This window comes from Saccostrea cucullata, unplaced genomic scaffold (assembly GCF_032062105.1).
Source record: "Saccostrea cucullata isolate Sc308-1 unplaced genomic scaffold, CSIRO_AGI_Scuc_v1 ctg6385, whole genome shotgun sequence".
Classification (NCBI taxonomy): Eukaryota; Metazoa; Mollusca; class Bivalvia; order Ostreida; family Ostreidae; genus Saccostrea; species Saccostrea cuccullata.
In genome coordinates this window covers 1-27169 of record NW_026927881.1, presented here as the reverse complement: position 1 = coordinate 27169, position 27169 = coordinate 1, and the positions used below count along the sequence as shown (strand labels likewise).

Genomic DNA, 27169 nt, shown 5'->3' with positions numbered 1-27169 from the left:
GTGTGAAAGAAATTGCTCGTGGGAAAAAATCCTACCTTAGTAGTACCCTTGCTAATTACAAGCCTGCAGTATGTAATAATGGAAATTTGAACGATTTTTGCCATACTAAAATTGATGCCACTCCGTGGTATCGGATCGATCTAGGGGCAAGATATGACGTTGACGAAGTGAGAATCTTTAACAGGAGAAGGTGTTGTGGTAAGTGATTTTGCAATCATTATCGTTATTGTATTTGCATTTGTTCAATTTGATCCAAGTTTATTTTAGATTACTTAGATGAAAAGTTCAGATATACTGCATTTAATGCCACATATTTAATTTATGTTTTTTAAATTTGTTATATACCCAGGGTTTGTATATATACATTAAAAGTCATAAGTCCTTAAGCATATGCGTAAGTACTTTTTCCTGCTTTGCAGATCAAAATTTTACTATTATTTTTGATTTATTAGCTTAAAAAACCTTTAAAAATTATTTGATTTTCAAGAAATAGCAGTCATTTTTTAAAAATGATTAGTATTAAATAAAATACTGTAAATAACTTTTTATTCGCGAGAACTTTATTTTCACGTAATTACTCGAGACAGTATGCTCGCGAAAATTTCATTCTCGCGTATAATAGAATTTCTTAAGATTATATAGAGCAATGACCACAATTCGTGAAAATTTTGTCTCGCTAATAAAAAGTCAATAACTTTCTCGCGAAAATAAGGTGTCGCCAAAATTAAGTGATCTACAGTACTCAATAAATTCACTTTTTCCAATAAATATTCATATACATTGAATTATAATATTTATTCTTCCTGTTCATGATCCATAGGTGAAATACAGGTAAATCCTAACCAGAAATCGGACTATAATTGTTATCAAAACACAATTCACACTTATTGTTCTATACCTAATTATCAAATGTGTGCAAAACGGGAACATGCCATTTTTAAATTGGGGAAAAAATAAAAATTTCTGCAAAATTAGAGCTTTGGTCTCATATATCAATTATGATTACTTATACTTTATTCCAAATAGGCTCGAATTTTACTATCTCAAAGCAATTTATCCTCTAATAAACATTTGGAATTAAACAAATGATGATCTTATTTGAAAAAAATTTTGTTCATACTAAGACAATATGCTTGCATATACTCGGATGCTATATAGATAAAAAAAGATTTTAAGATTCTGTTGATTAATTTGAATAATTGTTATGTAAGCGTATATGACAAGAAGTAGTGTAGACCCATTTTTTTCTGACTTTTCAATGTCATTTTTCTAACTTACACACAGCCAAAAGATTCAGTCAAGATCTAAAGAAGTTACATTACAAAGAAACATAATTTAATGTTTTTTTAACCATGACAAGTCATAGAAAGTAAGATAAAATGTAAATTTGTACATTCTGGTTAACAAAATCTATATCATATAAGGATGACCATATGCACATTTTTAACAAAATTGTTACGATTTCTACATTGAGTGTTCATTCATATATAACAAGTTTAATGTCAATATCTGGAAATTACTGTTATTTTACAAACAGTAAAGTTTGTTTCCAAAAGATCGTTTTGATTTTGCCCTTAGCCCAATAGACTTTTTTATTTTTAGTATTCTTTATATCATTTTAGTTTGTTTATGTTTACTAGGTTAGTGAAGTTATCTTTTGAAATTATGCTGTTGACGCTTAACGGTCATTTATTTTTAGTATCATGTATATCATCTTATTTGTACATATTAACTTGGGTTGAAGCATGTTATTGAAAACGATACATTTATAAGCGGATGCTACATACTACAATGCTGTCTTTTGGTTAGTTGACGAGAAGCTCCATTCTTCTAATATTTATTTAGTATGCAATTCTGATCCCAGGTAATCGTTTCCGTGATGCTGTGATCCAAGTTGGTGACTCAATAGGAAGTTTGAAGACATGCGGTACTTTCAAAGGGCCTGGAAAAACTGGTCAAATGATGAAAATAAAATGTCCAGGTGGAATGAAAGGACGTTGGGTTCAAATCGTACAGAAGTATCGTAGTGCGATGAATCTTGCCGATGTACAAGTATTTGGAACCAAATCTGCAAGCCAAGCGCCCAAACCAACTACAACAGTCAACCGAGCAGGTAAGTCATTTGTTTTGTATTTTGATTGTGTTCAGCTCTCTCTCTCTCTCTCTTTCTCTCTCTCTGAGAGGAAAGTGATGAACTTATCTTATGGGCAACATCGCAGGAGGTTTGCAATCGTTCTACTTAGCATTACAAATAAAAGGTGTTTTCAGTTTTAAAAAAAATAAAGCGAAATTACTCTAAAATAATAAAAACCAAATCTTTTTGTATAGGTATACTTTTAATTTGTTTGGTCAACATTAATAGAGGCCAAATTTTAAAAGTAAATAGCAAAACGTTTGTCAAAAATGTATTAAAATGAATATATAATTTAAATAGATTTATACCTAGTGGACAAACAAATAACCTTGTAAGGGATCGGATTTTATATGAACACTATCATTTAGCTGAGTGTTTTAGTGTTTTAGCTGAGGTTAATTCTTTTTCTGCTTTGTATTCTTTTGTTTAAATGGATTTTGAGCTTAAAATCTGTTCGTTATCTCCGAAATACATGTATACATACTCTGTATTGTAGGGAATTAAATTCACAGGTTGTATTTTTCATGTTTTCTCTAATCTGACACGATTGTGGTTTCATGAATTCCCGGATTTGGTATATAATAAAAGTTACCTCCTCCCTTGTCATTTTGGGATTTAAACTTGGAATGTTAGTTAGTTGCGGGACTTTGCCTTACTCAAGGTCAAAATCTAGTAAATGTCTTTAGACTAATTAACTTTTTGGAGCTTGATCCATTATGACGACATAATCAATTTCAACTTTCTTTTTCCAGTACTTAATGACTCCAATAGAATTTTCAAGAAAATGAAATATTTTCATAGAATTCAATTTGAAATCACATGAAATGTAATCCCGATATATGTTGTAAAGAAGAAGGTATGGTTTCTATACAAATTTTGCCCTGTGATTTTCTAAAAAATGAAACTGGTGTAAGAGTTGAAAACTCATGCCTTTTAGTTTAATTGAAGTTGAATGCAGAAAAATCATACAAGTCATTTTTCTCACATGGGTTTTAAAAAGCTAATTATGATGTATAAACATGTGCATATTCCCTTATTTTCTTAAAAAGTTGCAGAAGACACCAATTTTCAATGGAATTTTCTTTCAGATAACATTGTCCACAGGTATCGCCCACAAAGATCTTGAGATATGTGATTTGTTATTGAATTTTGCACAAAATATAAAAAAAATTAATGTGGGCGACAGTGGTGGACACTGTTTTCTAAAGGAAAATCGCCTTTGAAATGTGTCATTTTGAGGCTTTTTCTGTCGAAAATAGAGAAATGCTTCACATTAATGACATCATATTTGCAGAATGGTAAACCTTCATGCCATATTCTTCCCTGAATTATCAGAGTCATTTATTTAACAAATATTTAAGCCAGTTTCAAAAATTTTGATGTCATTACATTTTTAAGGCGCAATAAAGCTAAAACCATACCTTCTTCTTTGACCTTCTTTTAAAGAGGAGGTGAAGAAAATACTAATTACTCTTTTCTGAAAGACAAAAGTAGGCAAACTGGATAAATTTTCTTTCTGATAATGAAAAAAAACAATTTCGTGATCATTTTTCTTAATTTTTCATAGGAAATGAGAGTTTAGAAAATGGTTTTTCATCTCATTTTCCTACAAATTATGACCCGAAATACTTTATTTGACCAAGCTAGAGTTATAAAGTATCATTAAAGTAATTTATTGCTCAAATTTGATAAATCTGTAGGCACCTTTTATTTAGTATTTGAATTTTCCATAGGTTAAGTCTTCAAGTCAGTTCCTAAAGGTACTATCTGAAAATGTCGAGAAAAAAAAAATTTCGGAAATGAAATATTGATAATTACAAAAAATTCCGGAAATGAAATGCAGCCGATTCAAATCAGAAGTATGAGAAAACCGTCAAGTTGCAGAAGATTATTTGTACATCTGTAATTTTAAAAAATGGACCACGTACATCAAGTGTAATGGTTAAACTTGAAATAACCCCCCTTTTCCAGAGTTTCCGAAAACCAAATATTTCTATCAGTCATTCGGACTGATGACTAAATGTGTTTTACCAGTCCGAAGCATATTCTATCAGTCCGAACAGATTTTAAAATATACAGTGTATATTTCATGTCAGATGTAATTCAAAAGAAAATGGCATTGAATATGTAAAAATTTTTGTGGCTCACCAACACTGTGATAGCAGGGTTATGCAACTATAAATAATTCAAGCATGGCACCAGCCCACACAGGCTTGTGGCAGCATTAAAGTCTCTAGCCCCAAGTAAATGTTTGGGGAAAAAACAACTAATTATAAAAAAAAAAGTTAATTCTTGAAAAAGAAAATTTCTCAAGATTTCTTTTAAAAAGTTAAAGTTTAATTCTCACCTGTAAAATTGAATCATATATAAATAGCAGTTATGATAGAAATTCAAAATAAAAATAAATATTTTAAATTTTCTTTATACGTTTTCTCAGTGACCATTGCACTTCATGACCTATATACTGCTGTTTACCAATAACAGAGGAATGGAGGAAATTAGGAAAAAACGATCGTTTTTGGAAGTAAAAAAAAATGGATAAGATTATGGATATTTATGAAGAATGGGAGCTTGCTACATTGAAAATTTTCATTTATGAAGATATTGCAATAGATTAGAGTACAATAAATAATCAGGACAGGCCCTCACCACAATCGGTCACACGGACCGGTACTGTACCGAATTTCATCGGACATTTCGATTTTCTATCGGTTTTGCCGGTAGGACCGATAGTTTTCGGAAACTCTGTTTTCTATTTATTTTTTTTTTGTTTTGTTTATTTATTATTTTTTTTCTTGTACAAAAATGAAATTACTGTTATCTAGATATATGGCAAATATGTCTCAAATCTGTTGAAATTGTACTCATAAAAACATTTAGGTAGTTCTATACTCAGCACTAAATGGGCTCACTCTTGAAAAATCTGCCTTTATAAGATAGACATATATCCCAGCAAAGGAATACCTTCAGAAAAATGATATGTCAACATGTTTATATTTCCGCTGTAGCCTCCCAGACTACATGTATATATCCCGAAATGCAAAATACCGAAAATGTACCTGACCAAGAATTTGTCTATACATGAGAATTAAAGTCTGAAGAGTTAATACAAAATATTATTAAATATAATTGAAAAATATTAAGGAACAAAATTTAATCATTGTTTTGCATGTCGTATTGAATTATTTTAAAAAATTCCACTTTGTTAGACTAACGTTTAAAAGTTTAGTACTAGCATAATATGGGCTCTGAACAAAGGGTAACCCCTTGTAATTTCTCTCCCCCCCCCCCCCCCCCCCCAAAAAAAAAAATTATCCCATTTTATTATATTACAGTTTAAATTTGAGTGTACATTTTTATTTACAAAGTGGTATATATTGAAAACAATAATGAGACACATATATAATTATACCTATTGTCCCTAAAATTTATCTTTTTTCACATTTAAAAAACCACTGACTTGTCAGTAAATTAGAGACAATGAATCAGACTATTTTTATATAATAGTAATTTAATATTATTCTAATGCCCTTTTCACACGGAGAGTTTTATTATTCAAATTAAAACATTAAGTTGCGAATTAGCTTTGCTTAGCGTTCACAGTACTAATATTCGAATTAATTTACTGTGCATTAAATTTATTTGCATTAGCTCCGTGTGAAAGCTGTAAGCGAAGCTTATTCAAATTAAATTTTGACGCATGCATAGGGCCAGAATTAAGTCACAGGACACATGTTGATGGTTATGCCCTGTTCACACGGAGAGCTGAATTCGCAGTAAATTAATGCGAAGTTATACCCTGTTTACACGGAAAGTTTAATGTGAATAAAACGTAAAGTTACTGCGAATTAGCTTCACTTAGCGTTCACACGGAGAATTTAATGCAAATAAGATTAATTCGAATTAGTTTACTGCGCATTAAATTACTTCGCATTAGCTCCCCGGAACGCTAAGCGAAGCTAATTCGAATTAAATTTTGAGCATGCGTAATGGCAAAATTAGGTCAAATACCACATATCGGTGGTCAGCTTGAAAAATGTGTGCTATTTTTGAGTGAAAAACGAAGAAAAATGTGTTAATCACTAAAACGTGTGTACAGACACAGTAACCTTATGTCAAATGCATCTGCTCCTGCATAAGGTGACATGATTTGTAAATGACGTCATAATGGCCTTACTGACGCCTGGCCATAGAAGTAGAATTTTAATTCGCATTAGTTTACTTCGCATAAGCTGTCTTGTGAACGCAATTTAATTCACATTAGTTTTATTCACATTAGTTCACTTCGCATTAATTTACTGCGAATTAAACGTGTCCTGTGAACAGGGCATTAAATAATGCAAATCAAAATGATGTGAATTAAATTGCTTTCACACGACAGCTAAAGCAAAGTAAACTAATGCGAATTAGAATTTTATTTCTACAATTTTATATTCTGTAAGGCTATTATGATGTCATTTGTAAATCACGTCAAGTATGCAGAGCCATCCATTTGAGATACAGGTTTACATTTAGGGAATAACTATCTTCTAACTTGGTATTTGCGACTATTTATGCTGATTTAACGGTCGCAAACTGAGTGAAGGCTCTTGATTTACAAAAACCCGAAATACCGCAGCCCAGGTGATTACTACTTACATTATACTTAGTAATTAATTTAAATTATCTGCATATGTTGTTGAATTCCATCGGACTGCTATTTTTATATTGATGATGCATTTTACTTTGATATTTATAGAGGAAACTTGATTAAAAACGCATTAACATTGACCGTATTTATTATGGGTCTTTTCAACCTATTGATATTCTTATGTTTATTATTAAGTCTATCCACCTTTCTGTTGAAAGACCTCTTTAAATGATTATGCTGATTAGGTCTTTCTGCGTAAAATTTAATTACAACTATCAATAACAAAATTAGTGTAACAAATCATTTAGGTATAGCAACGACGCATTGTCAATTAAAAATGGTTATTTCCATTCATATGTCAATACGATATATCACAGTAAGATGAAATAAAACATACCAAAGAGTCCGGCACATAATTTAAATAATGTTTCTTAGTTGAATATGTACTAGAAAAAGACGTTAATGGTCATTTAACAACCAAACTTTATGATAGGTGTAATGTCTTTAACTTTTCAATCGTTAACTTTCCTTACTTATGCAGCAATATCGATATACCTGTATCATCTGCATACGGGGATTTATATTATATCTCTATTAATTCGATATGCAATAGCATGTTCATCATGTCAAGTCACGGTTCTGATTCGCATATAGCTTTCTCCTATCCGTGGCTGCTTGTTACATAAAGTGTCGTAATCTTGAATATGCATGCCTGTATGTTGTGAAGTCATTTTCAACAAATGCTGACAATAATTGTTTCCATCGTAGTTGAAAAAGACAATGGGCGGTCATTTTTAGTAAAAAAAAAATAATTTGTAAACTGTGATTTTGTATAGGACGTTTGCGAGGAGTGCTGACTTTTACAATTGCCGCTTACTTTTACAGTAAGACACTATGCCTAAGCTCTTTTACCATATAGATACGAGGGATGATCAAATACGGAAGCTCTTTTCCCATATAGATACGAGGGATGATCAAAAAGTTTGCGAACTACTAGTGTCTTTATTTTGCTCAACATTTAGTTAAACGAAAAGAATGGGTTATATCAAAGCAAAAACAAGTTGTCCTTGAGGAAATCCCTACCCTCAACCGCCAACCATCCAAATTCAGTAACCATGACAAATAAAGGGGCTTTCTGATCTTTTATCAATTCTAATACCTTGAACATGATACAAGTTTAAATGTCAAAGTAAAGCGTCAACTGTAGAAGTCAATGCTTCTTGCAAAAGTCCATTGTAAGGTCCAATCAAAGTTCATTTTCCGACTATGCTGCTTTACACACATTGGTCAATATTTTTTGAGCTACGAAATTTTCTCATTCAACCAAGGCTAGAATGGCCGTTGTTTACAACGATTGAGCATGTTCTATAGTGTATGTATGAACAAGTTCTTAAACTTGAGGTAAGTTATGAACAAACAGGTTGATGGAATCAGGATTCTCGTTTAAACTAATTGTTAATATTTATAAGTTATATAGTTGATAAAATGACCTGTCAGCAAAAACAATCTATCATCAACTTTATGCTGACTGATGTTCCTCATATTATTTGTTAAACCATTGAATTGTCAACCATTTTCCATTATTTCTTGATCATGACAAGGAGCACATGGCAGGTACGTGTGACTGGTCGGCAGGGACTGCTCACTCCTCCATGGCACCTGATCACAACTATCATGTTTTAGAGATCCATGTTTGTTACGGAGACTAAAACTATTATTTTTTCTTACAGATATGCTTGGCTGCTACCAGGACTCAAAGAAAAGGGTTCTTTCTGGACCACCGACATTGAGTAAACACATGACAGTCGGCTTCTGTAGACAAAACTGTGAAAGAAGAAACAAAAGATTTTACGGTCTTCAAGTAATTTTCCTTTATTGTTTCAACGTTTTATAGAAAGGATAATCCATGTGTTCAAACCAATAATGAATTTCTTAAGTGTAATAAAGATGATACTGAGAATCAAAGTCACTAATATTCGTAGGGGTTTAATTTTTCGATAGTTTTGAGGTATGGATAGACCTATGAATTCATGACTTCCTTGACATGTACAATTTCCTATACAGTACTACTAAACATTTTCCAACCACGAATATAAATCCTCACAAACCAATATTTTTTCTTCAAACCTGGAAAATTTGACCCCGCCAAAATATGTGATTTTACAGTATTTTACTCAGTAATTTAATATGATTTTTTGTATATTGCAGCATGCTAATGAGTGTTGGTGTGGTAATACCATGCAGTCCAAGATAAGTAAACCAATGAAAGAATGCATGATGAAATGTAAGGGAAGTAACGAGGCTTGTGGAGGCCCTTGGAGGCTCTTGATTTACAGAAACCCGAAATACCGCAGTTCAGGTGAGTACTTCTTACATCATACTAAGTAATTAATTGAAATTATCTGCATATGTTGTTGAATTCCGTCTGACTGCTTTTTTTAATATTTATGATGAATTTTTACATTGATATTTAGAGAGGAAACTTGATTAAAAACGCATTAACGCTATTGATAGTCTTATGTTTATTATTATTAGGTCTATCCACCTTTCTGTTGAAAGACCTCTTGAAATGCATATGTTGATTAGGTCTTTCCGTGTAAAGTTTAATTACAACTATCAATAACAAAATTAGTGTAACAAATCATTTAGATATATAGCAACGACGCATTGTCAATTAAAAATGGTTATTTCCATTCATATGTCAATATGATATATCACAGTGAGCATGAAATAAAACATACCACAGAGTCCGGCACATATGTTAAATACACTGTAATGTTTCATAGTTGGATATGTACTAGAAAAAGACGTTAATGGTTATTTAACAACCAAACTTTATGATAAGCGTAATGTCTTTAACTTTTCAAACGTTAACTTTCCTTACTTATGCAGCAATATCGGTATACCTTTATCATCTGCATACGGGGGTTTATATATTTCTGTTCAATATGCAATAGCATGCTCATCGTCTCAAGTCACGGTTCTGAGTCGCATAGCACTCTCCTATCCGTGGCTGCTTGTTCACATCAAGTGTCGTAATCTTGAATATGCACGCCTGTCAACAAATGTTGACAATAATTGTTTCCATGTAGTTGAAATAGACAATGGGCGGTCATTTTAGTAAACAAAAAATAATTTGTAAACTGTGATTTTGTATATAGGACGTTTGCGAGGAGTGCTGATTTTACAATTGCCGCTTACTTTTACAGTAGGACACTATGCGGAAGCTCTTTTACCATATAGATACGAGGGATGATCAAATACGGAAGCTCTTTTCCCATATAGATACGAGGGATGATCAAAAAGTTTGCGAACTACTAGTGTCTTTATTTTGCTCAACATTTAGTTAAACGAAAATAATGGGTTAAATCAAAGCAAAAAAAGTTGTCCTTGAGGAAATCCCTACCCTCAACCGCCAACCATCCAAATTCAGTAACCATGACACATAAAGGGGCTTTCTGATCTTTTATCAATTCTAATACCTTGAACATGATACAAGTTTAAATGTCAACGTAAAGCGTCAACTGTAGAAGTCAATGCTTCTTGCAAAAGTCCATTGTAAGATCCAATCAAAGTTCATTTTCCGACTATGCTGCTTTACACACATTGGTCAATATTTTTTGAGCTACGAAATTTTCTCATTCAACCAAGGCTAGAATGGCCGTTGTTTACAACGATTGAGCATGTTCTATAGTGTATGTATGAACAAGTTCTTAAACTTGAGGTAAGTTATGAACAAACAGGTTGATGGAATCAGGATTCTCGTTTAAACTAATTGTTAATATTTATAAGTTATATAGTTGATAAAATGACCTGTCAGCAAAAACAATCTATCATTAACTTAATGCTGACTGATGTTCCTCATATTATTTGTTAAACCATTGAATTGTCAACCATTTTCCATTATTTCTTGATCATGACAAGGAGCACATGGCAGGTACGTGTGACTGGTCGGCAGGGACTGCTCACTCCTCCATGGCACCTGATCACAACTATCATGTTTTAGAGGTCCGTGTTTGTTACGGAGATTAAAACTATTATTTTTTCTTACAGATATGCTTGGCTGCTACCAGGACTCAAAGAGAAGGGTTCTTTCTGGACCACCGACATTGAGTAAACACATGACAGTCGGCTTCTGTAGACAAAACTGTGAAAGAAGAAACAAAAGATTTTACGGTCTTCAAGTAATTTTCCTTTATTGTTTCAACGTTTTATAGAAAGAATAATCCATGTGTTCAATCCAATAATGAATTTCTAAAGCGTATTAAAGATGATACTGAGAATCAAAGTCACTAATATTCGTAGGGGTTTAATTTTCGATAGTTTTGAGGTATGGATAGACCTATGAATTCATGACTTCCTTGACATGTACAATTTCCTATACAGTACTACTAAACATTTTCCAACCACGAATATAAATCCTCACAAACCAATATTTTTTCTTCAAACCTGGAAAATTTGACCCCGCCAAAATATGTGATTTTACAGTATTTTACTCAGTAATTTAATATGATTTTTTGTATATTGCAGCATGCTAATGAGTGTTGGTGTGGTAATACCATGCAGTCCAAGATAAGTAAACCAATGAAAGAATGCATGATGAAATGTAAGGGAAGTAACGAGGCTTGTGGAGGCCCTTGGAGGCTCTTGATTTACAGAAACCCGAAATACCGCAGTTCAGGTGAGTACTTCTTACATCATACTAAGTAATTAATTGAAATTATCTGCATATGTTGTTGAATTCCGTCTGACTGCTTTTTTAGCTCACCTGAGCCGAAGGCTCAAGTGAGCTTTTCTGATCACATTTTGTCCGTTGTCCTTCCGTCTGTCTGTCTGTCTGTCTGTCTGTCCGTCTGTAAACTTTTCACATTTTCGACTTCTTCTCAAGACCCACTGGGCCAATTTTGACCAAACTTGATAAAAAGCATCCTTGGGTGAAGGGGAATTTAAATTGTTAAAATGAAGGGACATATCCCCTCGCAAGGGGAGATAATCAAGAAAAGACAAAAATATGGTTGGGTCATTAAAAAATCTTCTTCTCAAGAACCACTGGGCCAGTAAAGCTGAAACTTATGTGGAAGCATCCTGGGGTAGTGTAGATTCTAAATTGTTCAAATCATGACCCCCGGGGGAAGGGCGGGGCCACAATGGGGAATCAAAGTTTTATATAGAAATATATAGGAAAAATCTTTGAAAATCTTCTTCTCAAGAACCACTGGGCCAGAAAAGCTGAAACTTATGTGGAAGCATCCTGGTATAATGTAGATTCTAAATTGTTCAAATAATGACCCCCGGGGGAAGGGCGGGGCCACAATGGGGAATCAAAGTTTTATATAGTAATATATAGGAAAAATCTTTGAAAATCTTCTTCTCAAGAACCACTGGGCCAGAAAAGCTGAAACTTATGTGGAAGCATCCTGGTATAATGTAGATTCTAAATTGTTCAAATGATGACCCGCTTGGGAAGGGCGGGGCCACAATGGGGAATCAAAGTTTTATATGGAAATATATAGGAAAATTCTTTGAAAATCTTCTTCTCAAGAACCACTGGGCCAGAAAAAGTGAAACTTATGTGGAAGCATTCTGGGGTAGTGTAAATTCTAAATTGTAGGAATCATGACCCCCGGGGAAAGGGCGGGGCCATTATAGGGAATCAAAGTTTTACATAGAAATATATAGGAAAAATCTTTGAAAATCTTCTTCTCAGGAACCACTGGGCCAAAAAAAGCTGAAACTTATGTGGAAGCATCCTGGTATAATGTAGATTTTAAATTGTTCAAATAATGACCCCCGGGGGAAGGGCGGGGCCACAATGGGGAATCAAAGTTTAATATAGAAATATATAGGAAAAATCTTTGAAAATCTTCTTCTCAAGAACCACTGGGCCAGAAAAAGTGAAGCTTATGTGAAAGCATTCTGGGGTAGTGTAAATTCTAAATTGTAGGAATCATAACCCCCGGGGGAAGGGCGGGGCCATTATAGGGAATCAAAGTTTTACATAGAAATATATAGGAAAAATCTTTGAAAATCTTCTTCTCGGGAACCACTGGGCCAAAAAAGCTGAAACATATGTGCCCATGGAAGGATCATGGGGTAGTGTAGATTTCAACATGTCTAAATTAGGATCAGTGGGGTAGGGTGGGGATGCATTATGTTTAACAAGGGGGAAATCTGGTAAAGAACAGAATTGTCAAAGCTTCTCAGGTGAGCGATGTGGCCCATGGGCCTCTTGTTTAATATTTATGATGAATTTTTACATTGATATTTAGAGAGGAAACTTGATTAAAAACGCATTAACGCTATTGATATTCTTATGTTTATTATTATTAGGTCTATCCACCTTTCTGTTGAAAGACCTCTTGAAATGCTTATGTTGATTAGGTCTTTCTGCGTAAAGTTTAATTACAACTATCAATAATAAAATTAGTGTAACAAATCATTAAGATATAGCAACGACGCATTGTCAATTAAAAATGGTTATTTCCATTCATATGTCAATAGGTTATATCACAGTGAGCATGAAATAAAACATACCACAGAGTCCGGCACATATGTTAAATACACTGTAATGTTTCATAGTTGGATATGTACTAGAAAAAGACGTTAATGGTTATTTAACAACCAAACTTTATGATAAGCGTAATGTCTTTAACTTTTCAATTGTTAACTTTCCTTACTTATGCAGCAATATCGGTATACCTTAATCATCTGCATACGGGGGTTTATATATCTCTGTTTGATATGCAACAGCATGCTCATCGTCTCAAGTCACGGTTCTGAATCGCATAGCTCTCTTCTATCCGTGGCTGCTTGTTCACATCAAGTGTCGTAATCTTGAATATGCACGCCTGTCAACAAATGCTGACAATAATTGTTTCAATGTAGTTGAAATAGACAATGGGCGGTCATTTTAGTAAACAAAAAATAATTTGTAAACTGTGATTGGGTATTAGACGTTAACGGTTTGCGAGGAGTGCTGACTTTTACAATTGCTGCTTACTTTTACAGTAGGACACTATGCGGAAGCTCATTTAGTTAATCGAAAATAATGGGTTAAATCAAAGCAGAAACAAGTTGTCCTTGAGGAAATCCCTACCCTCAACCGCCAACCATCCAAATTTAGTAACCATTACAAATAAAGGGGCTTTTTGATCTTTTATCAATTCTGTACCTTGAACATGATACAAGTTTAAATGTCAATGTAAAGTGTCAACTGTAAAAGTCAATGCTTCTTGCAAAAGTCCATTGTAAGGTCCCATCAAAGTTTATTTTCCGACTATGCTGCTTTACACACATTGGTCAATATTTTATTGAGCTACGAAATTTTCTCCTCTCAGTTAACCCTTGAAGGCCAGAATGGCCGTGGTTAACAACGATTGAGCATGTTCTACGTATGAACAAGTTCTAAAACTTGAGATAAGTTATAAACAAACAGGTTGATAGAGTAAGAATATCAGGATTCTCGTTTAAACTAATTGTTAATATTTATAAGTTATATAGTTGATAAAATGACCTGTCAGCAAAAGCAGTCAATCATTAACTTTATGCTGACTGATGTTCTTCATATTATTTGTTAAACAATTGAATTGTTATGTATTTTCCATTATTTCTCGATCATGACAAGCAGCACATGCATGGCGGGCGTGAATGGTCGACAGGGACTGCTCACTCCTCCATGGCACCTGATCCCAACTATTATGTTTTAGAGGTCCGTGTTTATTTTGCTCCTGATTTAAATGGACTTTCGAGGATGAAAACTGTTCGTTATTATAGGATTAAACGTTCTTTTTTCAGAATTTATCGATGTGTAAACTCTGCCTTTTTACTCACAAACTGAATAAAAGTGCGAAGCACTTTTATGTAAAGTTTGTGAGTAAAAAGGCAGAGTTTACACATCGATAAATTCTGAAAAAAGGACGTTTAATTCTTATAATTCCAATTACGAATTTTTTAAATTATTAAAATTATTTCCCTTTGAGGCCGCCATACAATCCGTTATTTTGTACGGCGTAGGAATACTTTATGCCGCAAAGAAACGTATACAAGATGAATATCGATAAAATCCAACTTAAATTGTCTAAACAATCAATAAATAAACTTATAAAAACTCAATGAATGTTGTTTAAGTCAACAAATATCGTAATACGCATATTCTCCAGAATAATTCGTCCTTGACCATGGTCATGTTGACATTTTAACAACAAGTTGAATACAACAATAACGAAAGATGCAGACCGATGACGTCCTCGATTTGCTCTGGTTCGTTCAAAGATTTAGGGAGAATATGGGATCTGTAGGATGTAAACATATGAATTTGATGTTAAAAAGGCAAGAGTCTGAGGTACGTTTCTTTTCCCGACCACAACGATACCAAATGAGCTGATATTGAACGTCGAGAAAATGACAGCATGATCAGCGATTTTTTTAAATTCACACTCGTGATCCGACAGTGATATAAACATAATATTCCCGTCTGTCAGTCCTGTTTATCTTCTTTTCATTCATTCATTCGATCATTCATTCATTCATTTTTATTTCAAGTTTCTTGTAATCATTATTTAGCTAAAACGGACTAGAAGTATCTGTTTTCAATGTTTTTACAACAGTCAAGAAAGTAGTTCTAATTGAAGAATTCATCGATGTGTAAACTTTTTCTTGAATTTGTTTTCGTCCAATCAAAACACAGGGAATCAATAAATAAAATTAAGATTGGAATTATCTCCATATATTCCATTCTTTCAAGAGAGGCCTTTTCTAAGGAGAAGCTAAGAAAATGGTATAATCGATGAATTGTTCAAGCAATACTGATCATTTAAAAAATCAAGTTGTCATCCCTATAATGGTTGGCAAGGAATACCCACTCGTACATGACATCCTACCTCTGATGTTTTAATTTTCTGAGTTTTAGCTGGTTCTGCTTTCTATTGTTCAAATGAACTTTGAGTTGAATACTATTCCAAACCTTTATTTCGATCCATATACATGTATTTCATTGTCGTTTCAGCTGTGAAAGAGGTTGCTCGTGGGAAAAAATCCTACCTTAGTAGTACTCTTGCTCATTACAAGCCTGCAGTATGTAATAATGGAAATTTGAACGATTTTTGCCATACTAAAATTGATGCCACTCCGTGGTATCGGATCGATCTAGGGGCAAGATATGACGTTGACGAAGTGAGAATCTTTAACAGGAGAAGGTGTTGTGGTAAGTGATTTTGCAATCATTATGATAATCATTATAGTATTTTCATTTTTAGCTCTACTGGTCAGAGACCAGAAGAGCTTATGCGATAGTAATGCGTCTGTCCGTCTGTCTGTCTGTAAACAATTTTTCAAAATGCCACTCCTCCAACAGTTTTGGCCTGATCTCAATATAACTTGGCACACAAGTAGACTACACTAAGATACATAATTTTTTGCATTGGTTTTTGATTTCGATGAACGGTGTTACCATGGTTACTAAAATCAGAAATTTCTGTGAAATTCTTTCAAAATGCTACTTCTCCTACAGTTTTGGTCTGATTTCAATATATCTTGGCACACAAGTAAACTACACTAAAATACATAATTCTGTGCATTGGTTTTTGATTTTGATGAACGGTGTTGCCATGGTTACCAAAAATAGAAATTTCTGTGAAATTTTTTCAAAATGCTACTTTTCCCACAGTTTTGGTCTGATTTCAATATAACTTAGCACACAAGTAGACTTCACTAAGATAAATAATTCTGTGCATCGGTTTTTGATTTCGATGAACGGTGTTGCCATGGTTATTTAAAAATACAAATTTCTGTTAAATTCTTTCAAAATGCTACTCCTCCTACAGTTATGGTCTGATTTCAATATATCTTGGCACACAAGTAGACTACACTAAGATACAAAATTCTGTGCATTGGTTTTTGATTTCGATGAACGGTGTTGCCATGGTTACTTAAAATAGAAATTTCTGTGAAATTCTTTCAAAATCCTACAGTTATTGTCTGATTTTAAAATAAATTGGCACACAAGTAGACTACAATAAGATACATAAAATAGTGCATTGTGATTTGATTTCGATAAACGGTGTTGCCATGGTTACTAAAGATAGAATTTTCTGAGAAAATCCTTTAAACGCTACTCCTCCTACAATTTTGATCTGATTTCGATATAACTTGGCACACAAGTAGACTACACTGAGGTGCATAAAATAGTGCATCGGTTTTTGATTTCGATGAACATCGTGCCATGGTTACTAAAAATAGAATTTTCTGTGAAATTCCTTTAAAACGCAACTCCTCCTACAGTTTTGGTCTGATTTTAATATAACTGGCTACACTAAGACATTATATAAAATAGTGCATCAGTTTTTGATTTTGATGAACAGTATTGCCATTGTTACTAAAAATAGAAATGTCTGAAATTCCTTTAAAACGTTACTCCTTCTACAGTAGTGGTCTGATGGCAATGGCTTCTTTTCTCATCCTTTGTTATAAGTACAAACCAGTAGAGCTACAGTCTCGACAGAGACTTCTGGTTCTACTTATTGCTGTTTTAAAGTTTCAAGTCCCAACTGCTACTTTTTTCTTCCTTTGTTTTAAGTATAAAGCAGTAGAGCTACAGTCTCGACAGAGACTTCTTGTTTCAATTTGATCCGAGTTTATTTTAGATTACTCAAATGAAAAGCTCAGATATTCTGTATTTAATGCCACATTTTTAACGTAAGTTTTTTAAATTTGTTATATACCCATGCATGTTTTTCTATCGTTAACTTCCCTTACCTATCCAGCAATATACCTTCATCACCTGCATATGAAGTTTACATATATTAGTTGATTCTATGCACTAGAGCATGTTCTACCTATGAACAATTTCTAAAACTAGGTAAATTATTAACAAACAAGTAGATGAAACAAGACTATCAGCAGTCTCGTTTAAAGTCATCATTTGTAAGTTCTATTGTCGATACCATGACCTTGTCAGCAAATACAATTTAATAAATTGAGTCAAATGCTGGCAGACGTTTTTTCATACTACAGAGTTCCCGAAATTTGTTAATGGGACCGGTAAACCCAAAATGTCCGATGTTTTTTTTTTTTTACAGACTGTATAACGTTTACATATAATCTTAACAAAATCATTTAATTCAATTGTCCTGACAATAAACAAATGCAAAACTAAAGGAATGAAAAAAACGTCAGGGGCGCGCCAGATCTTGTTTAAATAAAATGTAGACGGTGATTGTCTAATATAAAAAGCTACAAATTAAAATAATAATTTCCATAAAAACACTGTCAAACAAATATTTTCCCTCTGATAAATATATGCACTCTGTAGTTCTGATCTACTTTCGTTTTGACGAATTTGCAGGGTTGCAAGAGTTGCCTGCTATTTCTGCTTGATTCCAGACAATTTGTTACCATTTATTATTTTCTCTATAATTTAATCTATTAGCATGATAATATTATACCAACTTCTGGATTTTTTTAAATGTATTTGATAGCATTTAAAATACATGGCTTGCGCGTTTTTCCCCTTTTCTAAAAATAGAGGACTGACTTGAATGTAGTAAAACGACAACAAATTCACTTAAAATCATCATTTTCATGATAAATTTGCATATCTTTATATCATTAGTACATATTTTTAACTGTGTGGAGGTTGTATAATAAATTTTAACTAGTCAGAAATATCGGACGTTTTCCAGGCTTTTTAAAACGAGTTTGATATTTTACGTAATAATTTTCCTGGCACATAAAATACCAAAATCCAAAAGAAAAAAGCCTGGAAAACAACATATATTTCCCACTAATTCCAAACAATCAACCAAGAGTTGTCATGTTGCAGATTTTATTTAAAAAAAAATAAAAAAAAATCTGTCAGAATGGACATAATAATTTTATACGATGAATTAAGCGTTGGTCATCACACGCCGTCGGCGACGTCAAATAAATCCTGCATACACAGGCCTTATAGAAAATATTTTAATAATTTTTTTTAAAAAAATCTGCATTTGCCATCTTTTTATTTACACATATTATTTATTATATCGTTACAATTTCCAATCCTATAATATGTTAAATTTACATACAAAAAATTAATGTCCGGTAAATTTTACAACTGTCCGGTGAATTTTGAATATTTACAGGACAATTGTCCGACATATTTTTGACTAGTTTCGGGAACTCTGATACTAATTGTTAGTCCATTATTTATGCACTGACTTGACGACGGATTTTTCCGTTTCCTCCCGATCATGACAAGGAGCACACGGCGGGTGTGACCGGTCAGCAGGGATGCTCACTCCTCCATGGCATCTGATATCGCCTCTGATGTTTTGGAGGATCGTGTTTGCTCTGCTCCTATTTTGTTTTGTTTTATGGACTTTGATATTGAATACTGTTCGTTATCTCCATATTTTTCATGCATTACTAGTAAAAGTCATAAGTCCCTAAGCATATACGTAAGAACTGTTTTCCTGCTTTAAAAAAGAAATCGAAATTGTACTTATCACATTGCTTTGCGTATTGCATAAGACTTCTTAACTCTTAACTCAACTTTCAAGTATATACTTAGTATGCTCAGTGTATTCTTAAAGTTATGGTGTAATATACCTCTGATAAGAGAGATAACTTTCTAAAGACATTTTTTCATGAAATTCAATGGATTGTCATGTCAGATTTTACAGATTTCATTTGTAAGGACCATTTTGTATTCAACTCAATCGAATCTGTTTCTTACATACATATGTTGATTTCTAGTTTCTGTTGCCAATGTTTTCATTATTTAATACCTCTTTCATTAATACCTTACATTTCTAATTTTATTTTGAGATAAAAATAATTGATCTTTCTATTTACCATATCAAATTTTCTTCACTTTAATTGATATATCATTCATTTCTAAAAAAGAAAGAATATTAAGAATAGTAAGAATGGTACTCCCCTAATTTAGAATAATATACAGAAATTTAAGCATATTAGTTTAAAAAAAACTTTATTCTGAAGGACATTTTTTTTCTAATTAAATTATAGACGTATTGTTTGACTTAACACAACTACATGTACATGACACAAAAACCATTGTTAATAAACCGGGCTATGCCCACAATGTACAAGCACTTCCGCTTCCGTTTTGCACATGTATTTTGGAAGAGATATTGCTTTTTTTCTTCGTTGAATATCAGTTTGTTTAATTCTCAATGACTTTTTATTAAAAAATCATCATATGAAAGTGCTATAAAATTCATACGAAAATTTAATTTCATGTCTGCCTTAGCTCTATTCTTGCTTTCGCTATGTCAATTTTCCTTGATAAATATTACTTAATAGCAAACCCTTTCGTTGTTGTTCCTCGAGGACATATTTGTTAATGCCTGTTGTTGATGTAGTTACACAATCCGAGTAAAACAATTTTCGAATTTTTTTTTTCTGTTTCACAACATTGTACTATTTGTGTTGGTCCCATAGCACATACAAAGGGGGTTCCTTAACATCTTGTAATTAAGATGGAAGTCCATTTAAGTGACATTCCCTTTTCACCATTAGAATCCGTATCGGTTAGATCTATGTGCGTCCAAATCAGAGAGGCTTACCAACGAAAGATTTTCAAAGTCCGAATCACTTAAGCTATTGTCACTGTCATCATCAACCGAATCTGAAGAAAAGTCCCCTAGTAAATTTATCATGAGTATTTTCGATTTTGGTAAGGTTCCATTTCAACAGTTGTAAACACGAAGTCTGACGTAAACTCTCATTATGACGTCAATAAGTTTAATTATCTGTTTTCCAGGTAAAATTTCAAGTATGTTCATATGTACAAAAACACATGGCTGTGCATCATATTGTAAAACAAAAACTTCAGTAAGTGCGTTAAAATGCGTGATTGCTGGGCAAAGGAACATGCGTTAAAATGCGCAATTGCGGCGAAAGGTATATGCTTTCAAATGCGTGATTGTGGGGATGGAGGTTAAGACATTTTTTATCGTGAATACTGTTCGTTCCTTAATGGGTTTTATGTTGCTTTAATGCTAAAAAGAAATCATTATAGATTTTGCTAAGCTGGACCGATAAGAGTTTCTTCTTCTGATTTTTTTTCTTTTTACAATTCTGATTTCAGGTAATCGTTTCCGTGATGCTCTGATCCAAGTTGGTGACTCATTAGGAAGTTTGAAGACATGCGGTACTTTCAAAGGGCCCGGAAAAACTGGTCAAATGATAAAAATAAAATGTCCAGGTGGAATGAGAGGACGCTGGGTTCAGATCACACAGAGGTATCGTAGTGCAATGAATCTTGCCGATGTTCAAGTATTTGCAAGCAAATCTGCAAGCCAAGTAGTCAAGCCGGCAGGTTAGTTAATTTTTTTTTGATTGTGTTTAGTTCTCTCTCTCTCTCTCTTTCTCTCTCTCTCTCTCTCTGATTAGCATTTCTTTGACAAACGTTCTTATCAGCATTTCAAATGTGAGATTTTTTTTTATTTAAAAAAATCTCAAATATTTTGCTGGTTCTGCTTTGTATTGTTCAAATGAACTTCTGAGCTTGAAATTTGTTCGGAATCGTTATATCTACATGCATGTATTTCATTGACGTTTCAGTTGTGAAAGAGCTTGCTCGTGGGAAAAAATCCTTCCTTAGTAGTACCCTTGCTCATTTCAAGCCTGCAGTATGTAATAATGGAAATTTGAACGATTTTTGCCATACTAAAATTGATGCCACTCCGTGGTATCGGATCGATCTAGGGAAAAGCTATAGCGTCGACGAAGTGAGAATCTTTAACAGGAGAAACTGTTGTGGTAAGTGATTTTTTTTTCAGGTCCGTGTTTGCTCTGCTTCATTTTTGTATTGTTTTATTGACTTCTAAGCTCGAATACTCTTCGTTTTCTCCAGTCATTTCATGCTTTCCCTTTACAAATATATTGATTTCAAAAGCACTCAAAAAAGTATTTTTTTTTTTGGTATAACAGTACTGAGTAGGTCTAATTATCAGTCTTCTCGTAGCTCTGTTCTCACCAAGCAAGTCATAGTTCCCAGACCAAGCCCCAAGACCATAAAGTGAGAACAGACTCAAAATTTTAAGTCAATGTAATTACCTAAATAATTTTGATAATGAAATGAAATTTTCAACATGTGTTTGAATTTGTGTTTTATAAAAAATTTTTATTTTTTATGCAGATACATATTTTTGAATGGAATTCTAGATACATGTATATCGAAAATCAAAACTCTTACCTATAGCTGTAAGTCTGTTCTGAGTTTATGGCCTTGATACGTAATAAATGAAGATCCACACGTCCAAAAGATTTTGATTTAGCCATTTGAGAAATTCAAAAATGAACATAAAAAGTGTTTTTACTCACAAATCATGCCTGTAATAACCAAAATTTCTAGATTGATTCCATCTCTAGCTCATTATACGTATAAAAAGAATAGAGAGACAATACACAGGATGCATGTGCAAGAATAAAGACATGGCACAATTTTGGGTCAATCCCATACAATGATGCAACTAGAATGAAAGAATTACAGAGAGCTCGTTTAGGTAACAGAAGCCGTAGAATTCTGCATTCTACATGAAGAATGTACCCAAAGTAGACTCTTGTTAAAGTTTTTTTTAATTTTAGAAGGATAAGCTCTCTCGCTATCCTTATTCTGGTAAAAAAAAATTGCAGATCTTGCATTTAAGTATAGATACTGATGTAAACTGGGAATTTTCCAAGGTAAACCCTTTGTTTACGATATATCTGTACTTTTCTCACCCCGTTGTTTAATTAAGTCTTTAATTGTTGTCTTCACAAAAATACTGGGTAATTGTATAAAACGTGTAATCAAGTGGACTGTATCTCATTTAAGACAAGTTCTACTATTTTAAGGAATTGTTTGTAAACTGTGTGTTTAAGAGACTCATGTTAGCTTCTAGGCTTAGTAGGTAGTATTTAATTTATACCTGGGGAGGTTCAATAATGTTCTAATTCTGAAAAGAAATCTTCAGATACCTTGCTAAGATGGTCTTTTAATTAGTACTTGTACTTTCGCTAAAGTCAATACATATAAGTAATTTCGTCTTCTGGTTTTGTTCATTTTACAATTCTGATTTCAGGTAATCGTTTCCGTAATGCTGTGATACTAGTTGGTGAGACATTAGGGAGTTTGAAGACATGTGGTACTTTCAAAGGGCCCGGAAAAACTGGTCAAATGATAAAAATAAAATGTCCAGGTGGAATGACAGGACGCTGGGTTCAAATCTTACAAAAGTATCGTAGTGCAATGAATCTTGCTGATGTTCAAGTATTTGGATCCTAGTTCTCTGGTTAATAAATGAATCCTATTACATGCTTGTCTTTCCTTGTCCTTCAGCTCAGGTGAGCTAAAAACGCCCATGACATCTTTCATAGTTTCTAACCTTTGTATTTTGTTCATAAGAATTTTCTTTAATTTTGCACTCCATTGACTTGATCATAGATTGACCTGAGCCACATGTTCGAAGTAAAATGTAAACGTGCTTGGCGTAAACTTTACTATTCATTCAACGATTGGTCAGTTGCCCATGGTTAGATCATCTGTGCGCATTAATAACAATAGCCATATAAGGCAAACAAAGGTTTGTCAGTGTAGATGATGTTAGACTTTAGTGAGCTCTAATTTTGCCGTAAATTATGATAAGATATATTTATTTTCACCCTCAGTCTCCAATTTCTGTTGAAAGTCATGAAAGTCTTTCAGAAAGGTCAGGAAACATATTTTTCACAGGACATTTTTCAAAAGAAACAGACTATAGCAATTTCCTGTTTACTGCCAATTTTATTTGTAAAACCAGAGGCCTGTTCAGCAGAGCGAACTTTCGCGAGCGCTCGCCAAAATTACTATTGGAGGTATAAGGCATTTTGGCGAGCGCTCGCAAAGTTCGCTCTGCTGGACAGGCCACGGTTCTACCCTTTAACCTTTGCATAGGTCATCCTTAACCACGTGTCTTGAATTTAAATCACAATAACATTAGTAGGGGTGACAGTACTGACACAGAAGGAAGCCATATGATAAAAGTTCTGAGGCCTTTTTACCAAAATATTTTACGACTAAGACGAACATTTTCTACTCTGTAGTTTTCAATTGATGGTTATTATTTTTTCTACTATTAAAAAAGTTGTTTACATTGTTTGATGTAATAGATGAAGAATGTATTTTTTTTTAGCAAGAACAAGCAAATTCAAAGAATTGTGGTCCCCCGCTTTCGGTGTCTTTGTGGGTGAATGACATATTGTTTCAAATAAAACGTCCTATCAAAGGTCATTTAACAATTATCACTGAAATTGATTTTTTTTAAATAAGGTCAAGGTCAGAGGGTCAGAAATCATAGCATCCTCGGAAATATCTTGTCACAAGTAATGCACATCATGACATGTCAAATATGAAAGTCCTATTTCCTCTCAATATAAGGAACAAGATGTGTTTGTGAAACACTAATGACCTGTATGGCAACAAAGTGAAGGCTAAACTTTTCTTAAATGCAAATTAAATACTATATTATATTCTAACCCAAAGTAGGGTCTTCTCACAAGAATTACAATTGTGAAAATGAAAGCCCTAACACCACCTGTTCAAAACTTATGGCCAGGGATGAATTCTTGAAATGTATGTCAAACTCCAGGGTCAAAGTTGTTGGTTTATTAAGAAAGGTCTTCTCACAAGTTTTACAAATGTAAAGTATGAAAGCCCTAACACTAACCGGTCAAAAATTATGACCAAGGTTAAAGAGTAGGTCAAGGTCCAGGTTCTTTCCAATGAAAGGTCCTGTCACAAGGATTAAATATGTAAAGTATGAAAGCCCTAGCCCTTACCGTTCAAAAGTTATGGTCAAGGTTTAAGTTTATCATAAGTACGGAAATATCCTAGGTCAAGGTCAAAATTTCAAATTTGTATCAAATGAAAGTTCTTGCCACAAAGAATACATATGTGAAATATGAAAGTCCTATAATCTACTGTTCAAAAGTTATGGCCTAGGTCATAGTTTTTAAAAAGTAGGTCAAACTCCAAGGTCGAAGGGTCAATGTTCTTAATATCCAATGGAAGGTATTGTCACAAGAATTACATATATGAGATGTGAAAGCCCTAGCTTTAACCCATCAAATGTTATGGTCAAGGTTTGTTTTTAAAAGTAGGTCAAACTCCAAGGTCAAGGTCAAAAGATCAAAGCTCTTGGTATTCAATTAAAGGTCTTGTCACAAGAATTTCATATGTGAAGTATGAAAGCCCTAGCCCTTACCGTTCAAAGATTACGGCCAATGTTAAAGTTTTTTCATAAGAACGGAAATCTCCATGGTCAAAAGGTCAAACTTGTTGGTATTCAGTGAAAGTCCTTGCCATAAAAAATACATATGTGAAATTTGAAAGCCCTAGTCCTTACCGTTCAAAAGTTATGGCTAAAGTAAAAGTTAAGAATTTTAGTGTAGAAGTAGGGCAAACTCCAAGGTCAAAAGGTCAAATTTGGTGGTTCCCAAAGAAAGGTCTTGTCACAATAAATACACACGTGAAATATGAAAGCCATGGCTCCTCTCAATCAAAAGGTATGGGCAAGGTTAAAGTTTTTGTGACGGACGGACAGACTGACAGATGAATGAGATTTTATGTCCCCTCGCTTTCGTGAAAGCGGGGAACAAAAGAACAAGATTAGTGTCATCATGTGAAAACTATGTCATACATTTTCAATATGTCAAGGTTTTGAAATATTGTTTTCCTCCACAAACATGTAAAAGTACGTATTATGCCCCCATAAACGAAGTTTCGGGGGTATATAGTTTTTGTCATGTTCTTCCGTCTGTCTAGCTGTCTGTTTGTCCGCAAAAATTTAACCTTGCCCATAATTTTTTTTGACTGGAGCTATGACTTTAATATTTCACATGTGTATTCCTTGTGACAAGACCTTTCTTTGGGTACCACCAAATTTGACCTCTTGACCTTGACCTTGGAATTTGACCCACTTTTAAACAAAAATTCCAAACTTTTACTTTGGCAATATCTTTTGAATATTTGAAAGACTTCTATACTTCATATATGTATTTTTGTGAAAAGACCTTTTATTGAGTACCAACAACTTTGACCTTTTGACCTTGACCTTGGAGATTTCCGTACTTATGAAAAAACTTTAACCTTAGCCATAACTTTTGAGCAATAAGGACTTTCATGCTTCACATGTGTAATTTTTGTGAGAAGATGCTTCATTGGATACAAGGAACTTTGACCTTGACCTTAGAGTTTGACTTACTTTAAAAATACAACCTTGACCATAATATAATTTTAAGGGTTAGGACTAGGGCTTTCATGCTTCACATATTTAATTCTTTTGACAAGACCTTACATTTGATATCAAGAAACTCGACCCTTTGACCCTGGCCTTGGAGTTTGACCCATTTTTACACAAAAAAACTCAACTTTGACCCTAATTTTTGAAACAGTAGATACTAGAAATTTCATATTTCAAATATCAATTCTTTGTGGCAAGACTTTTCATTTGAAGCCAACAATTTTAACCTTTTGACCTTGACCTTAGAGATTTCCATATTTATGAAAAAAAAACTTTAACCTTGGCAATAACTTTTTAACGGTAAGAGCTAGGGCTTTCATACTTCACACATGTAATCCTTGTGAGAAGACCTTTCATTGGATGTCAACAACTTTGATCCTATGACCTTGGAGTTTGACCTACTTTTTACAAACTTTAACCTTCACCATGGCTTTTGAACAGTACGCGCCAGCGCTTCCATACTTCCGATATGTAATTTTTGAGACAAGGCCGTTCTTTAGAAACCAACAACCTTGACCTTTTAACCTTGACCCGGAGTTTGTCCTACCTTTAAAATGTAACTTTGGTCATTACATTTGAACAGGTGGTGCTATGGTTTTATATTTCACATTTGTATTTCTTGTGCAAATGCCTTACTTTAGGTACCAACATATTTGATCTGCATTTGAGAAAGCTTAACCTTCGCTATGTTGCCATACGGGGCATCAGTGTTTCACAAACACATCTTATCTAAAGCAATATGAGCTGCATGTTTGACATCGGAAAAAAATATTTCAAATTTGTAATTAGCTAATTCATTGAATTCAATGACAGGAAAATAGAACATTTATAAACTTCTGTTGTTCATATTGCTATGGAAGAACTTTTATCAGCTTAATTAAGAGCAAAATTGAATTATTGTCCTGTACAATAATGATTTCTTATATAATACTGTATATTCGGTTGTACAGAAATATTTCTTCTGAAACATTTTTAAAGTTTATTTTGCACTTATTGATCATGGGGGTTTAGATTACATACAGATAAATCATAATAACACATTTTACCAGCAAAATAAAATTCTCAAAAATGCAGCTCATATTGCTTTAATTACTGTTATAAGGCTGACTAGATAGCTACTATTTTATTCGTTGCGGTCTA

The 27169-nt window shown here is 33.4% G+C and overlaps 1 protein-coding gene across 1 annotated transcript; it reads left to right on the top strand.

The window, feature by feature from the left end:
* Positions 1–23064, top strand: LOC134275769 (uncharacterized; the record flags this gene model as incomplete). The annotated part of the gene is made up of 10 exons (XM_062758065.1): positions 1–198; positions 1865–2113; positions 8495–8625; positions 8973–9123; positions 10818–10948; positions 11295–11445; positions 15769–15966; positions 20854–21084; positions 21330–21527; positions 22832–23064. Coding segments are annotated over 10 exons (1841 nt in total), but the record flags the coding sequence as incomplete, so codon positions are not given.
* Between the last annotated feature and the right edge of the window lie 4105 nt (positions 23065–27169).